Source organism: Schistocerca americana, chromosome X (assembly GCF_021461395.2).
Source record: "Schistocerca americana isolate TAMUIC-IGC-003095 chromosome X, iqSchAmer2.1, whole genome shotgun sequence".
Classification (NCBI taxonomy): Eukaryota; Metazoa; Arthropoda; class Insecta; order Orthoptera; family Acrididae; genus Schistocerca; species Schistocerca americana.
The window spans coordinates 682352831-682371727 of record NC_060130.1 but is presented as its reverse complement, the minus strand read 5'-3'; the positions used below and the strand labels follow the sequence as shown (position 1 = coordinate 682371727).

The 18897-nt window shown below is 39.8% G+C and overlaps 1 protein-coding gene across 4 annotated transcripts in view; it reads right to left on the bottom strand.

Annotated features, from left to right (window-relative positions):
• The window catches only part of LOC124554776 (protein O-linked-mannose beta-1,2-N-acetylglucosaminyltransferase 1-like), a 1050404-nt gene that overhangs the window by 21862 nt on the left and 1009645 nt on the right, over window positions 1–18897 (bottom strand). For all 4 annotated transcript variants that reach the window (XM_047128420.1, XM_047128423.1, XM_047128421.1 and 1 more), the window contains one exon: window positions 11396–11504. In XM_047128420.1, the coding sequence (XP_046984376.1) occupies window positions 11396–11504 (109 nt within the window). The remainder of the gene's footprint in view (window positions 1–11395; window positions 11505–18897) is intronic.

Below are 18897 nucleotides of genomic sequence, written 5' to 3'. Positions count from 1 at the left end.
CCTCTATGGCCTATCCATCTTCCTGGCAGATTTTCTTCGAGATACACCCTAACACGATTTTGGTAGTGGGCTGAGGCACCATCTTGTTGAAAGTAAACTCTTCTGTCTCCATACAAGTCTCAGATGGCAGGTAAAATGGATGTCTGAAGCTTCTGAAGGTACACCTCACCAGTAACTGTGGCATCAAAGAAGAATGGTCCAATCAAGCCCCGGTAAGACAACGCACACCAGACATTTACTCCTGGCAAATTTACGACTTTGTCTACATGGACGTTCAGATTTTCGGCGGCCCAGTAGATGTAATTGTGGTGATTTACTGTACCATTGAGTTTCAACTGTGCCTCATCAGACCACACAATCATCTCTGCAAACTCTTCATTGTTGCGCACCATGTTAGTAAACCACTCACAGTACCCCATTCTACTATATGAGTTGTCCTCGTTCATTGCATGTAGCAATCGTGGGATGTAGAACTTCCACTTTGCTGTCTTCAAAATTCACTGAACACTTGAGTGACTCACTCCAGTTTCACGGGCACACTGTGTCACAGACTTCTGTGGTAAGCGAGTGAATTGTTGTAACATACGACGGGAGTTAGCTGGACTTGTTACTGTTACAGGTCATCCAGATCGTTGTTTGTGTACATCTATAACACAGCCTTTGGCTTCAAATTTGTCTTGAATGCGACGAATCATTAAACGTGTTGGTAGCTCTGTTTGATACTCATTTCGCCATTGCCGTTGAACCTCATTAATGTTTTCATACTTAAAATACCACTTCAAAACTGACTTCCTTTCATTGAATGTAAGCCTTGCGCCAGCCATGTTTACTCGAGTAACTAGGTACAACTAAGAACAAAACACTGACTGTCTGGTGACAGTCATCTGACAAAACAAAACAACGCAATACAATGCTTGTGTGTTGATTGCTGGAACTACAAACTATTACACTACCAAAGATTAAACAACTCCATCAATTAGTTTGCCAGTTATGGACTTTTAAACAGTGGATACATTTTTTTTACCCCTCTGTATAACAGGAGTCTTTTGGGTGGATTAAGAGTAAATAGTGGCCAGAGTGTAGAATGCAGGAGACCGATACATACCAAATGCTCTTTAATGACATAGATAACTTTTGATTCCACTGTATAGTGCATAATCCCATTCTTCCTTCTGAATGAAGATGTGTTACTTTATTGGTGACAAGTGTACACAGTAAGCACTACTTTAATGAATTCTTCTTTATTTACCACAATTTACTTCCCAACAAAACAACACAACACAGGCACACTTTCACAGCTAGACAGTAGTACAAAGAAAATACAAAAGATAATCAAATAAAAGATATAACACACAATATAATGTTATAACACACAATATAATGTTCAACTTCTTATTCATTGATTATTACACTCATGACATTAACCCCCACCCCCTTCTTTTTGGAGAGCTATACTTGAAAGAACGAGACATGTCACTCTGGAAACCTGGAGTGCCCTGGACCTTGGGATAAATGCATCCGAGCAAGGAAGGGGTCCTATGATGTCAACATGAATGTGGGCAAAACGACCTGTAAGGGTGGGGAATGTGCCCACAGGAGAGATCATGAGGTGACCAATTTTGTTTTTTCTCTCATGGTATGCAATTACATGCCCAGCACCAGCAATCTTTTCGCATTCCTGGCCACACCACTTGGGAGGCCACAAACTTAGTAGAAGCACTGATACCAGGATATGACAAGGCGTGCAAAACATCAAAGATGGTGTGCCACCAATGTAATAGAATAAACTGGCACAAAACATTCTGAGGAGTGTCACACCATATGAGGGATTGAGAACCCTGTACTGGCACACATTCAAGTTTCAGGCTAGTGGATGCCGGATTGAGCTGACACTTTTGTAAAAACGCATCAGAATCTTGGTCCTTTGTGAAAGCTGTCCAAGTGATACAAGTCAAAGATGCACAATTGTGTGATAAGCGATCTGCGACAATGTTGTCAGACCGAGAGATGCTGTTGACATCAGTAGAGTACTGGGCAATAAATTCCACATAATGGAGTGTACATTGGGATTTCAATTCAGACACCCACAGAATTAATATTTTTTTGTGCTATGACGATACACCTTTTGAAAAGAAAGCCAGTGGCTGCTACATTCCTGATACTAATTGCTGGAGTACTGGCCCCACAGCCGACTGGCTGGCATCAACAAAAAGAGTCATCTGTGGACCAGAAATGGGGTGGACCAATAATACGGACTTCACTAAACACAATTTCCAGACTTGATAGCCTCTTCAGCTGGACCCATCAAGGGGACTTTTCTTTTACCAGAAGCGTGTTTGCCCTTTAGCAGATTATTGATAGGTCCTGTAATTTCTGCAAACTTCACCAGGTGTCACCAGTAATAACTGACCTTACCTACAAACCTTCATAACTGAATGTGATGGGAAGGGGCATCCACAAAATATCTGAGACTCTCTGAGGAGTAGGAGAAATACTGTCTCTTGATACAAGGTAACCCAAGAATTGTAATTTTTCCTTACCAAATGCACATCTGTCCTTGTTAATTTTGATGCTGTATGCATCAGGATGAGAGAAAACCATTTTAAAATGGGAACTACGGTCACTCACATTATCAGAAAAATGAACAAATGCTTTATTAAGCAATAAACATGGCTTAAACCATATGGAATCTTGTCCATAAAATGGTGTCACATCTGAGCAGTGTTATGAGGACTGAAAGTCATGATGATGTGTTGCAATAGCCCGAAAGGCATTGCAACTGTGGTTTTGTGCTTCTCTGCCTCTGCCATCGGAATCTGTGCAGAAGCCTTAGAGCAATCTATGACACTGAATGCAGAGGCACCTTCTAAACTACTTACCAAATCCAACACGTTCAGTATTGGGTACTAGTCTGGCATAGTGTGGGAGTTCAGTCCCTATAATCACTGCACATATGCCATTTGTAAGGGGGCAGCCCATACACTGTTAGAGCAAGACACTGTTTTGTCTGTTAGAATTGCTTTGAAAGCAGCTTTAGCTGCCCTTAACTTCTCCAGAGGTAGTTCTGTGGGCGGAAAGCAACAGGCTGTCCCAGCATTGTGTGAATGTGGTGGATGGTGGAATGTTTCCACTGGCTCAGTACTCAAATCAGAACTGTAATTGCAGGGAATTTTTGAAGCAACTGTTGCGCAATGACATTGGCCCGATGGACAGTGTCAATGGGTACTGTCATTAAACCTCGTAATTCCACCTGAGCCTCATACAGAGCCTTCCCTGTGTCAGTGATCCATTGCTTAAGGAGTTCCAGACCTGCCAAAGCACAAATTGAGCATAGTAGCTGGGAGGGGGATACACCAGCACCAAAATTACTGTCCACAGTCTTTTGCAACAAGATTCTGGGAACACAAGGAAACGCTGCAAAACACTGCAAAAGAATGAGGAGCCAGATTATCCACTTGCTCAATAATGATGAAGTATATCTGCAAAAAGACAATGGTGAATTGGTATGCATCTGAAGTAGTGTGCAGTTGAAAAATGGCATCTTCTGCTTGTGCTAACCATAATTGTGGCCTTGCAGGCCAAAAAGGCAGTAGCTTTACATTAATCCATCTCAAGGTGTTGCCAGAAGAGGCAGTATGTAAGTCAGGAACAGTAGGAGACTGAGGAAGAATCAGTTGTCGGCAATCCTTGATCTTCTGTCTTGATGGTGGTGGGGGGCATCGTCATAATGTCGGAGTGTAATTATGGCTCAGAATAAAAAAGAAATTCCACAAAATGTCATGTCAGGGTCACCATTATAGGTGACAAGTGTATACAGTTTGCACTTTAATGAATCCTTCTTTATTTACCACAATTTACTTCTCAACAAAAGAGCACCACACAGGCACATTTTCCCAGCTACACAGTAGTACAAAGAAGATACAAAAGCTGTAACAAACAATATAATGTTCGACTTCTTGACTATTGAACTTGCCATAATTTGATCAGTCTGTCAGTTGAGTGGTTATACAGCTACCGTCTATCTATTTGTTGCATTAACCTTTTATGGAATCAAAATAAACTGTTCAGCTGCCATTCTAGTGTTGGAAGAGTTACGGTATTCTGTGCCTAATTGTGAGGAGCTTGTAAGGCTCTTTAGGAGAGCTGTAGGTATATTATGCTATGTTGAACAGGAATAGGTGTTGACATGGATATTATGATATAAGAAAGGGGAGACACACATCTGTATGGCATACATATTAGAGCCTCAGTAGAAGAAAAAGATAGTCCATCTCAGATGCACAGTGAAGCCATCCTAGAAAATATCCTCATGGGTAAGGTCTCTCATTCAGGGTGATACATATAAGTTCACATGGGTTATAAAAAAGAAAGGAAGAAATGGAATTTTAAATGTCTAAAAGAAAGGTGTAACACATTGAGCTGCATATCTCCTAGGTGATTTTGAAACTGTAGTAATTAAGTCACTATTACTGGAACTACACTTTTCAGCTTAATGGCTGAAAGGTCAGTGAACCTACAAGTGTATTCCACCTTCCTCATCAGTTCTGTAACTGCACGTAATATAATAATATGACAGGCATAGCGGTTAAATTGAGAAGTATTTACTGCTGTTGATAACAATGTATTTATATAACAAATTTGGCATCACTTACAACAGTGAGAAACAGCTCTTGGGAATGGAAGGAAGCTGAAAGATAGGAGTACTTCTTTAGATTTCCCAATTCAAAATGAGTGGTCACCAGGGCCAGGGCTGGTTCAAGAACATTTTTCCACACAAAAAACTTGTTATTTGCCTCACCCCCTCTACCTCTTTTCCCTTGCACATTATCATCTGTGTTAGTTTTTGTTTATTGTGATACACACTGTATTCTGATCCTATACTTGAGAATCCTTCTCACCTCAGTGCCCCACATGACCACTACTAATTGTGATACATCCTGTATAGAAATCTTGCAGTTGTAGTGCCCCAAGCAGTGGCATGTTTCACTTGGGCCTTAATCTGGCCCTGGTGGCTGCTGAAAAACTTTGATTTATTTGTTTTGAACACACACACACACACACACACACACACACACACACACACACACACACACACAGGGTGAGTCACCTAAAACTTGAAGCAAATAGTGTGGAAATGGGAAGTGCTATTGATGTGCGGTTTTCACAGAATGGATTGGTAGTCAGGGGCTTGTATTGTCAGCCAATCAACAGATTATAATAATACTTAGAAAGTGTATTTTTGTGCAAACATACACTTGTTTAAATAGAGCAATGCCTATTGACATTAAAAAACTAACAGTAGGGTAAATTAGAACGTCAGTGATGTTTGTTGCAGAATTCTAGTGCAAGTCATTTACAAGATATTGTATTTTGAAAAGTTCCCACACTTACACTTGTACAATGCCTGTGGTAGCACGCGCTTATGATGAACACAAGCGCATACACTAGTTATGTGTATTCTGACCAGTAATAAGACAATTGACCGTCACAGGTTGTGTTCAAAATGACCACTGGCAGTGGCAATACATGCTTCCAGTCTGGTATGGAACAATTGCTGTACATGTGCTAGCATTACAGCAGAGATGTCTGAGCAGGCTGCAGTAATATGTTGTTACGAATCATCAAGTGTAGTTGGTATGCCCTTGCAGACAGTATTTTCAGTATTCCCCACAGAGAAAAGCCTGCAGGTGTCAAATCCGGGCAATGGACCAGCCAAGGTACAGGTCCTCTGCATTCAGTCCAATGATTTGGAAAAATTTTTTGAAGATGTGCTATAGTATTTTGTGCACTATGGGTTGGACAGCCATCATGTTGGTACCACAGGTTCCTCCTAGTCTGCAGAGGAACATCTTCTAGCATCTGTAGAAGATGGTCTGTTAGGAGGATGTGATACTTGTGTGCATTCAGTGTTCCATCAATGTAAAACGGGCCTATGAGCTGATGCTTCACTATCCCACACAAAACGTTTATACTCCATGGACACTGATATTCCACCTGATGAAGCCAACAGGGATTGTCAACAGGCCAATAGTGCATGTTTTGGCAGTTTATCTGGCCATGACTGGTAAACATGGCTTCATCACTAAACAAGATACATGATAAATCTGAGACATGTGATAGGGATGGAATCTGTATTGATGGAGCAAGCATAGGAGACATGCCTGAGTCATGCCACTTCTTCATGCAATTGTGTGGGAGCTAACATGCTGAAAACTGCAGCAGCAGGAAGAACATCAATATCCCCCTCTTCTGTCATCATTTGTTTCCTTCTGTTACATTGTCTAGGTGTCACACTACCATTTTCAAGCAACTGGTTGAAGAGATTGATAAATAATTGCCTAGATGGTTGACATCTATTGGGATATCTTGCCACATATAACATACAAGAATGAATTGCTTTCTTCCTACACCCTCCATACACCATGAGCATGTTGGCTTGTATGCATTGGCAAATTCCCTCATCCTCTTGTGACCTACAGCTTGGACTGTCACACACTAACTGACTAGCAACTTGCAATGTAATCAAGAAACACACAAGTACACTGTAAGCAAACATAAAATCACGACTAGCGACTAAGCAGGTTGAATGGCCCAAACAAGTGTCAGTAGGGGAACTTTTCGAAATAGAATATCTTGTAAATGACTTGCAGTTGAATCCTGCAACAGGAACCACTGACATTCTGATTTACCCCGATTTTAGTTTGTTAATTGCAAAAGGCATTGTTCTACTTAAAAAGTGTATGTTTGCACAAAAATATACTTTCTAATTATTATTACAATCTGTGTATTGACTAACAATATGAGCCCCTGACTACCAAGCCTTTCTGCAAAACCACACATCAATAGCTCTTTCCATTTCCACAATATTTGCAGTGCAAGTTTTAGGTGATTCAGCCTACACATTGACAGAAAAAAAGAACTTGTCCTGGATGTCCATATGCTGATGATGGCATATGGCACCTGAGGGATAATAGATGTACTGATAATGGTTTCAGCATTGTCTGCCAACAGATAGCATAGTGGTATAGCTACCAGAGTGCCATCTGTGTCTACCCTTTCATAATGAATGTTCACAGCTAGAAGGCTCAGTGTGGTGTGAACATGTGAAGCAGGCAGGCAGCCATGCGACAGACACACACTCAAGCTTCCTAGAGCCAACTAAGCAAGTTCGAAAGGGGTCAAACTATGGTCTTCTGAGTTGGAGGATGGTCCTTTTGGAGACTTGCACACAAGTTGGACATGCTGTATCAGTTATGCAATGATACTGGTATCAATGGCCACATTAATATTCCCACACCTTTACACGAGGTTCTGGATGTCCATACAGCGCAGATGCCTGCCAGGATCGTCATAGTGTAAGGGCAGTAGTGCCAGATTGTACAGCTACCATAGAACAGATAAGAGGGCTTGGGAGCCCAGACATGTCAACACGAACTGTCGTGAACTGGTTATTAGCATTGGGACTAAGGGCGCACACACCTCTATCCCACTCACACCAAAGCATTGACAGGCATGGCTTGACTTGTGCCATCAGATGATCACTTGGAAGATAGAATGGCATGCCATGGTTTTCAGCAATGAAAGCAGATTCTACCCGCATACAAGTGATGGTCATTTGCATGTACAGCATGGACCTGGTGAGCGCTGTCTCATAGACTGCATTCATTCAAGACACACTGGCCCCACACCAGGTCTGGGGTGTGATAAGCTACAACTCACATTCACCTTTGGTGTTTCTGGAGGCGACATTGACCAGTGCTTGGTATGTGTATAATGCTGTTAGACCCATTTTTTACCATTCTTGCAACAGGAAGGTGCTGTGTTGTTCCAACAGGATAATGATTGCCCAAACACTGACTGTGAAACTCAACATGCTCTGCAAGATGTGCAGCAAAATCCCTGACCAGCACAGTCTCCAGACTTGTCTTGAATTGAGCATATGTGGGATATGATGGAACAAGAAGCGACTTGTACAACTTGTCAACCAGCAACTCTTGTAGTACTATGTGAACAGGTCAAGCAGGATCCCAGGATAGTATTTGCCATCTGTATCATCAACTGGATGCCAAAGTCAGCACCTGCAGTGCTGCCTATGGAGGCTACACCACATAGTAATATGAGTGTTCCAGCATGGGTCAATACCCGGTACCTCAGAAGCGTGTGTGCTGTTGATCTGTAAATGTAATCATTTCATATATTACACAGGCACTGTTGCAACAATTAATCCTGAGTGAATTGAAAACTTTTAAAATGGTGTACTAATTTTATTTTTCCATTGATGTACACACACACACACACACACACACACACACACACACACACACACACACACACACACACAATGCCATTAAGCTGGCAGAGATTTAAACCATCCTAGGAGTGAAAAATTGTCTGAAATTGCCCGTAAGCATAAATGATCACTCAGGGCTATAACAAGAAAGGTGTGAATGAAAAATGACTACTTCAGTAGGTTCTATTATATCTTTTGACAAGTCCAATCTGTTTGAGAAAAAGTGAATTATTCAACACAAAGCTGAAGCCTTAGATTTGTAGACATCCACCAAGAGTGAAGAAAAATTTAATTTATGCACTGTTTTCAAATGAAAATTGCATTTTCTCTGCAGAGCTGATGGCATTCCTCTTACAGCAGATAGTAATGTGTTAGCTACATCTGGCACATATCACAAGCTGCACTGAGGGAAACTGAACTTTCATGCCAGGGAAGAATGTCCCCATGATTCATGCAAGAACTGATACAGAACAATCAAAAATCTTTTCTTTTTAGTTATTACCCACTGTTGCCCAGTTACTTATTCAAACTTGGACTTAATGTCACTGTGGCTGTCACCAGTCAGTATAACAACCCCAGTGGCTTCAAAACTTATACAGATCATTTTTATATGCATCTTCCCCCTCCCCCCTTTCCAATTACTTTTCCAGGTGACCATTTCCATCCCAACCCAATCTTAGGGTCTACACTTTTCTCAGGCCCCACAGTTTTTTTTTCAAATAGTAAGTAACATGAGTACCAAATGTGGCAAGGTTGTGAGCATTACCTAAAGTCAAACCAATTAGTTTCTCTACAAAGTACATGTACTTTAATAACATTCTACCAAGAAATGTGGTATTACCTTCTTAAAAATATGTTGTACTACAACCTGTATAGTCACTCAGTAGAGATATTGCACTCCCAACCTGAGCAACCAAACAAGTGCTCTTGCAGTTAGTTTCCAGGCCAAACCTTAGCAGTGCTGATACACCATCAGGTACAGCAGATTTGACAAATATTTAGTAGTCATTCAAATTAAGTGCACAAACTGCTGAGAGCCCTTTTCTGTCAGTTTTAATTGCCTGTATCTCTATATTGGTTCACTAATCTGGTGTAATTTCTTCACACACAACTGGGAATTCCATAGGTATTGGTGGAGCAAGTGGCTTGTTTTGATGCCAAATTTATTTAATTATGGCTGTTCGAACCTATAGTGTAATCTGCAGAAAGCACAATATTGTCATTTTTAAGTTGTCTATATATCCTAATTGGTTCATTAAACTGAATTCATATTTTCTATGCTTACAAGGGGACTGCATGGCAGACAGATTTTTGTTATTTTTTGTATTCATGGTACGTGAATTTCAGAACTCAAATATTGGTCTCACAAAGCTGATAGGTGCAGCTCTCAAAAATTCTCAAGAAAATAAACTCTGACGCTTTGAAGTTCTCTTTAACAACTCAAGGAAAGCTCAATTTTTCAACAGGCAGTGTGGCTCTGTGGTAGAGTTCTTGTCTGCCAAGTGGGCACCCTGGTTCAGTTTCTGATTGATGCAAATTTTTACACAAAGGTGCATATTCTGCAAGCATTTCCATGAGGTGTACAATGCATAAAGTTGGGAAAAAAACAATCAGTAGTGCTTGTGACTGGTAATTTCTCATTCAAGTCTTATTTTGAACTATTCTTTTTCTTTTTTTCCAATTTAAATATAAAATTCAGCAAATGTATACTGTTTGACACATGTCTAATTCTCAGTTTTATGAAAAATGGACATCTCATTTCAAATTTCATATCACATACAAAAATCTAGTTTTCACAGCAAATATAAATTCTTAATTATCAATTTTTTATGAAAGATTATAAATAAAGTTCATTTCAGTTAAAGAAAAACATTACAAATTAAATATTTTTTCATCTTCACATATTTTAGTCTTCACAGAAATGTGTGTCGAACATGAATATTTGTTTAAAAATTTACCACAGTCAGGACTCAAACCTGGACTGCCAACACAGCAAACAAGTACTTTATCACAGTGTGATGCCGCCTATCAAAAAATCAATCTGTCTTTGAGTATCAAAGCTGCTCAGAAAAACTTCAAACCCTATTTTCTTGACAATTTTTTAGAGTTGCACTGAAATGCTTTGTATGATTGATATTTGAGTTCTAAACTTCACTTAAATAAATATAAAAAATTGCAGAAGTGTGATTGTTGTGTGATCAACTTGTTGGTTACAGAAGCTCTATTATAGAGATGGAGAAAGTGATGTGGGATCATGATGAATATATATATATATATATATATATATATATTCATCATGATCCCACATCACTTTCTCCATCTCTATAATAGAGCTTCTGTAACCAACAAGTTGATCACACAACAATCACACTTCTGCAATTTTTTATATTTATTTAAGTGAAGTTTAGAACTCAAATATCAATCATACAAAGCATTTCAGTGCAACTCTAAAAAATTGTCAAGAAAAAAAAAAAAAAAAAAAAAAAATATATATATATATATATATATATATATATATATATATATATATATATATATATATATATATATATATTACTGTGTATTTTATATATTTAGTTCAAGAATAAGTTTTGGTTCACAGTTATGTTTGTTGTTACATAACAACAATTTAGGTGTACATTATTAGCTGTATTCTTCACTGGAGTGCATTGTATAAACAAGTCATGCTTGCAGTTGAATTGGATTTGAACTGTTGGTGCTACTCTGTTTTTCACATGCAGTTATACAGTCCTACTTGGGAAAATTAAACTAACTACAAGTAGGCCTACTCTCCACAGGAGAAATAAAAAAATGCCCCCCTACTGTGTGAAGGAGGTGCACTAAGTTATTAATGCAATGTGCAGAAAATCATGCATATTCGAAGCAATACTGTGGAGTAATCTAGACAAGCAACCTGCTATAAACCACACATCTGGGCTGAAAATCAGAGAAGAATTAAAAGCAGAAAAATGACAATTTATTAGCACAGCTTTCTTTTGATTATGAGTACATGATCTGTGGAAGTAATGTGAGACTAATGAACATCAACAACAAAATGAAGAACTTGCCAAATAACATGCATGTTATGTCTGCGTCAAGACAAACCTTTTTTTCTGGGACAAAACTCTCTTCACATGGTGACTTGCTGTGATCTAAAATATTAGCATGCTTTATCATTCCAATGATCACTTCTTCATAATTATCTTTCTTGATACTAAAATAGAACAAAACAAAACAAAAAATGTAGATTTTCCAATTTTGCACATGTAAAATGAATCTAGGATTACAATTTCATTACATTAAGTGTTTTAATTTTGCCACTTTTTTAAAGAATTTTAATGCATGAATGACTCTTAGATGTCTTCAGTCTTGTGACATATATCTTAATTTACAGTACAATGCATGAAAAGATGCTCAAAATACATGGTCCAGTCACATTAATGTGACCACCACCAATGTTCAGTGTTAGCATGCAATAACCACTCACAGACTGCAGGTGGCTGCACCAACAGTGGAGAGTATATAAAGCTTATCAGGGTGGATGCAGAAAACAGTCTAGTCCTCGTCATAATGCAGAAATGGAGTGATTTATCTGCCTCCAAAAGGATATGATCATCGGCTTTTGGGCCAAGGGTGGAAGCATTTCTAAAATAACCAAGTCTGTACACTGTTTGCAGGCTGCCGTGGGTAAAGTATACCTTGCATGACAGAATAGCACTATCCAAACCGGGGCTGAGGCAACTGTGGTGGACCACGGGCCATAGGTGATGAAGGTGAATGAGACAAGATGTGACTGCATGAACAGATGTGCAAGTGTTGAGCAGCTGACTGCCAAAATGAACCAGAAGGCTACCAACCGTGTATCATCAACAACCATTCAGTGAATGCCTCATTGGCATCAAAAGCTCGACTATGCACACCAATACCAAAACTGGATGTCCAGTGAGTGGCGACAGGTGGTCTTTTCAGATGAATCATATTTTGTGCTCCATCAGACAGATGGCTGTTTGTGTGAACAGTGTGAAATGTCTGAAAGCAGACACCCTGCAACACTCGTCAGAAAGTTCCAGGCCGGAGGACGGGGGGGCTTATAGTCTGGGGAATGTTTTTGCGGCATTTCCTGGGTGATATCATCATTCTGGATGGCACAATGGCTCAACACATGCATGTCTCTAATGTTGGGGACCATGCAGTTTGTTTATCCTTGGCATGGGGGCATCTACCAGCAGGACAGTGCAAGTTGTCACACAGCTCACAGTGTATGTGTTTGGTTTGAAGAGCACCAGGATGAGTTCACCATACTCCCCTGGCCACCCAACTTCCCAGATTTAAACCCACTCAGTTGGGCTGTTTGTGCCTTGGATCCTCAACCAAGAAACCTTGCACAGCTGGCTGTGGCACTGAAATTGGCATGGCTCCACATTCATGTCAGTACCTTCCAGAACCTCACTGATCCTCTTCCTGCATGTTTCACAACAGTCAGCACTGCACACAGTGGTTATTCAGGCTTTTGACAGGTGACCACATTAATGTCACTGGACAGAGTATAAAAACATTTATTTCATTCTTTATGCTTAACATCACTTAAAAGTGACTGTGGAGGAAGAGTTTAAACTATGCACAAGTGTGCTACAATCTGAAGGATTCCTGTTCAGTAGCATTCTCTTTAAAGTTATTGACAATACACAATGCATCAACAAATATTTATCACTACATAAGAATTAACTTGAGGAAGGCGGCACATATTTTGGTGCCAGTATATGAAAAATAACACCTTCAATTTTTTTCAGGCTATATCTGAAACAATTCTCACCTTCCATATGCCACTGTTTTACCTGACCAAGCATATCTTTATTGTGGGCATCTTTTAGTGATGATACAGGCCCAAATGACAGTGCATCCAACACAGACTAAATGGATGGTCACTTTATGATCCCACATACTATGTCGTCAGTAGGTACAGTCCATACTGAAAATAGTTGAGAGCTTTCTTTAACTTTTGAACTAAGCTGGAGGGTATATAAAGGGTGAGAACAGTATCAGATATTGAGTGATCATTGTGAAGGACACAGAGATGCTGGACATTTATGTGAAACAGTGTTATCAGCACTTGACAGGATTCAAAATGGGTGTCATTGTGGATCCCCATTTGGCTGACTGGATGAATTGTGCAGTATACAGATTTGTGGGGCATTCAGACATGACAGTGGCCCAATACTCACCTGCATGGGAATGGGAGGGCAGGCATACATGTCATCGAAGTTCCAGTCAACCACTTATGGTCACCACAAGGGATGATCACCATTTTGTGCACCAGGCACACTGTCACCACTTCACATTTTTGCCTGCCATCTACGAACAAGTAGTAAACTCCCTGCAACATTCTGTGTCATCCAACACCATTGGCTGAACACTAACAGCAGCTAGATGAGGGGATTATGTCCCATGCATAGGTTTCTTTTAACACCACAACATGAACGGCTGCATTTGGGGTGATGCTGGGATCAGGAGGCATGGACTGCTGATGAATGGCTTTGCACCACATTCAGCAATGAATCAACATTCTGCATTACCCCAGATAACTGTCATTAGCAAATATGATGGCGACCTGAGAAGATGGTTCAAAGTTTTGGGGAGACACGGCAATGTTGCTCCTGGTGTCATGGGGTGGGGAGCCACTGGGTATGACTTTGGGATGTGGCTGGTCATGACCAAGGGAACTCTGACAACACAAAAATATGTCAAGGGCATTCTGCATCCTTGTGTGTTAAATGCTACGTAACAGTAATATGTTGCCATTTTGCAATAGAATAATGGTCATCTACACATGGCAAGTGTCCCTACAAACTGTATGTGTGATGTTGTTACACTACTGTGGCCTGCAAGATCCCCAGATCTGTCCCTGATTGAACAGGTGTGGGACCAGCTTGAATATTAGCTACATTGCAGTGCCTTTATCCAGAATATCATGGGCCAGTTACAACAGTTGTGGGCCAGATTGTCTCAGTAGAGGATACTATGGCCTTATGACACCTTTGCCAAACAAATCAGTACATGCATCTAGGCCAGAGGGGGTGCAATGTGATACTGATAAGTGAGTTGTTCTTTGTAAATCTGATGCAATTTGGTAATTACTGAAATAAAATCACATAACTTCTCAACCCATTAAGTTTCCATTCATTTCCTCCTCTCCTTCTGGCTGCCTCACTTTTTTTTCAGGTAGTGTACGTACATACATACATTCATACATATGTACAAATGCCTACTCCTGTGTGGCTACACTGTGCTTATACTGCATCTCAACTGCGGTGAGTGGTTGTATCAGGTGGAGTGGAGAAGGTGAGAAAGGAGTTGGGGTGAGTGGGAGGGAGAGATGGAAAAAGGCTGTTATTCGCTGGGAGGGAGAGGAGACTGGCACATGAAACAGGAGTGTGGCACAGTTGAGTTTGTTCTGATCACAGGTAGAGGGATTTGTACCGAGCACAGAATGACAAGGAGAAGTGGACTGGGAGGGCAAGAGTGAACAGAGGAGGGTAGACTATGGAGAGAAGTGTGTGGGTGCAGGATGAATGAAGCTTGGGTTGTGGAGTGGGAGTGGAGCTGGATTTTCAGGCAGGGGCTAGTGAATACTGAAGCCAGGAGGGTTACAGTATTGAAGGATGTGTTGCAAAGAGAATTCATATGCAATTTGTCCCATCACTGTGTTGTCAACTCTGCTCTAGGCCACAGTTTGGCAGTGACCATTCTTGTGGAGCAATGCAGTTAATGTAAAATAATTATTTACCCTACACAAGTGTGCTGTAAGAATATTGTTTAAAACTGTCAACCAAATATGTATCAGAACCCTCTTCTGAGACCTAAGGAGTCTTACACATATGTGACAGTAAATTTACTATCCAATGGTATTTGCGGTTAACAACAAGAGTAAATTTTAGGATGCAATGTGAAATTCACAGCACAATACTAAAAGGAAAAATAATTTCCATGTAGGTTATTCTTCCCTCTCTAAGGTTGACAATGGTGTTTTATATTCTGGTGCAAAAGTCTGTAACAAGCTGCCAGTAGATTTCAAGTGGGGAACTAAAAATCCTCAGAAATTAAGGAGAAAAGTGAAAGGGTACCTTATCAGCCACTCCAGTAATTTTTCGAATATTTGGTCTTATGGATGTAAGTTCTAATCAACTTTAAAGTTTGTATTAAACAGATTTCCACTTGGCCAGTATACAGGATGTTTCAGACCTCCCGAATAAGCACTTTTTTCTGGATATGATGCGTCCAATCTTTTATGGGTAAAATGCATTACAGGCAAACTGATAAGAGTGAAGAGAATTTTACACTTAACATTGCCCAAAAGTTTCTGGAAAATAGAGAAAATGAAGTCAACTTCAGAATTTCAGATGGAAACATGGAAAAAATTTTTAGTACCCTTGAAAAGACCTCTCAAACCTGAACATTTTTTTTTACTAAAAAGATTTTTTTGTATTCTGGACTGTTCTGGGGATATCTTCAAAAAGAAAAACTACCTGGCTGTATTCCATGCCACTCAATCAATTGATGATACACAATGTACCTTTCATTTCCTCACTACTAATGCCATTACTCACATTTAACAAGAGGTTTCTTTCCTGGTACATTGCCAGAGGTCACTGTCAGAGGTTTCTGTGATGTCTTCAGATTTATTATGTTATTTGTTCAGTAATGGTATGTTTTAATGATGAAGAATTTGGCTTGCTTATGGAAATCTGAGAATGTCACCAGAATTACCTACTAACAGGGATCGAAGAGACTTCAAGATTGCCCATGCCAGTCACTACATCTTTTTCAGCAGTTGGAGGCATGGATTAATGACAGAGGTCAGATGTGACTGGCATTAAGTGAAGATTATTTCCAGAGAAGAATTACCTTCTGCATCTGGTTTGTAAATCAAAATTTTGACTTCATGACTGTTATACTGTGTACTGTTCAACAAACAAACAAACACCATCTGAACAGATTTTGAAGGCCCAATGGTACTGACTGGCTGGCATGTCATCCTCAGACCTTAGGCTCACCGGATGTGGACACTGAGGGGCATGCGGCTGGCACACTGCTCTCCTGGCAGTTGTCAGTTTTCATGATCAGTGCTGCTACTTCTGAATCAAGTAGCTCCTCAATTGGCCTCAAAACACATGAGTGCACCCCACTTGCCAACAGAATTCAGCAGACCCAGATGGTGATCCATCCAAGTGCTAACCAAACCAGGCTGTGCTTAACTTTGGTGATCCGACAGAAACTGGTGTTGTTACTGTGGCAAGGCCGTTGACCCTGTGTACTGATGAAGCCACCTTTAAATCTTACAAAATGTATTCACAAATTGTGAATACGATATTACATCAGCTGTATGGTTTACTATAGACACATGAAAAATTGTGACAGACACTGCACTAACTGACTTTTAAATATAATGGTGACATTAATATCCACAGTGTGCACTATTAAGCATAAGAGAATCTCCACTGGTTATGCCAACAAGGCTACCACCACATCTGGAGCATAAACATCTGGTGTGGACTCGTCTATTATAAAGTTACTGGACTTTTTTATTTTCGTACTTATTGAAAGAGATCATATAACACATTAAGTTCTTCTTCTTTTTTGTTTCCCATTTTCTGGCACTCTTTAATCCTCTCTTCCATTGTCTTTTTCTTTCTGCTCTCGTAGTTACTCATTTCTTATTTCTTCTGCTTTGAAAGCCTTCTAAATTTAGTATTTTATTTTTAAAAAAAGATTTGTTCTTGTATGTCCAATTCTTTGATGTTGTTTCATTCTGGTTCTTTTCTTATTTCTGTCATCTATGCTACTCATGATTCCTTTTTGTCAGAAATATGGGAATATTTCTTTCATTAGCCTGTTCTCTTTCATTCCACAGAAGAGCCCAATGAAGATTAGCTTCTGCTTTGTCATTACTCCTCATATTTTCTGCATATTTTCATAGATTTCCCCACTAATTCCAATCTTACAACTGTTTTTTTGTGCTCTTATTTTTTATGAACAATTAAATGGTGAGCGGTGAATTTCTCAAACATGCACTGACAGAGTTGTTAGAAGGTGTTCTACAGTAAGATGAATGTGGAGTACATTTTTCCTTGGTGGCTGGGTGCACCTTAAACTTTTCCTGGTGAGCAGATGGTAGAGAGAGTCAGTGACATAGCCACTGATGTTGCTACCCCAGATTTAACTCCCTTTGCTTATTATATTTCGGGATGCATTAAAGCATTGTGTATCAATATTATCCTACAATGTGAGGTAATGTGAAAGACAGAATATGCTAAATATATCAGGAACCTCCAAAGATACTTCAAAGTACTCAAAATGCACAGATGTGTGTACAGCTGTGGCTGGAAAAAGGTGTAAACCTGAGACTTTTCTGTGACATATCAAATGCATGTGGAGAAGCCTCAGCTGCTGTGAATTCCAGCCCCTTTTACAGAAAGAGTGCTTACTTATACAATAATCATGTTTCCAGTCATGGATTAATACAGTACACTTAATCATGATTCCAATGATAATAGTAATGGACCTAATGTACAGTTAATGACAGGTTGATAAATTTAATAGCCAAATTAATACATTAATAACAATTTTCCTCGGCCTTCTGGACCCACTGATGTGTTGCCTTGATACAGGACCATTGAATGATGGAGGCAGATCATTTTTAATACCAGCCAATCAGTTAAATAAAGAAAGCAAGATGCCACAAATCAGTATGGTTCAGAATTTCTGCATTATAATTTGGGCTGCAGACTCATCAGTGCCTTAATGCCAGGCACTAACAGTCTAAAATGTATATTACGTGATAAGATCTGATGGACTGTTGCCAAGAAAAATGCTTTTATGGTACAGGTCTCAAACATCCTGTATACACAGACAGCTTATGGTGTTCTGTGTACTGATACATAAATGGTTTTGTTTGAAGTATTAACTAAAGCCTATAGCTGAGTAGAGTAAGAGAAGGAGCAGTGGCTTCTTTTAATGTAGCTGCTTTTCTCCTAATAATGTAATTCAGAAATCATTCCCATAATTGTCAATGTAATTACATTAACACTGCTCATAATCTCTTGGCAGTTCATTTTACAGAAGTTGCTTGCAGTGGCTCTTGCTACCTGTTGATGTAACTTGCCATGTTCTGTATCCCTGACAGCTCTTTTTCATGACGGGATTTACCAAGACTGATTGACTAACTGAATGAACAGACACTGTTAGGATATTTTTATTCACATGAGCAACAAACTGTTGCCTCATCAGGAAAGAGGGAAGGATGAAAGGACGAAGATGAAAGGATGTGGGTTTTAAGGGAGAGGGTAAGGAGTCATTCCAATCCCGGGAGCGGAAAGACTTACCTTAGGGGGAAAAAAGGACGAGTATACACTCGCACACACACACACACACACACACACATATCCATCCACACATATACAGACACAAGCAGACATATTTGGTCTTTAAATATGTCTGCTTGTGTCTGTATATGTGTGGATGGATATGTGTGTGTGTGTGTGTGTGTGTGTGTGTGTGAGTGTATACCCATCCTTTTTTCCCCCTAAGGTAAGTCTTTCCGCTCCCGGGAT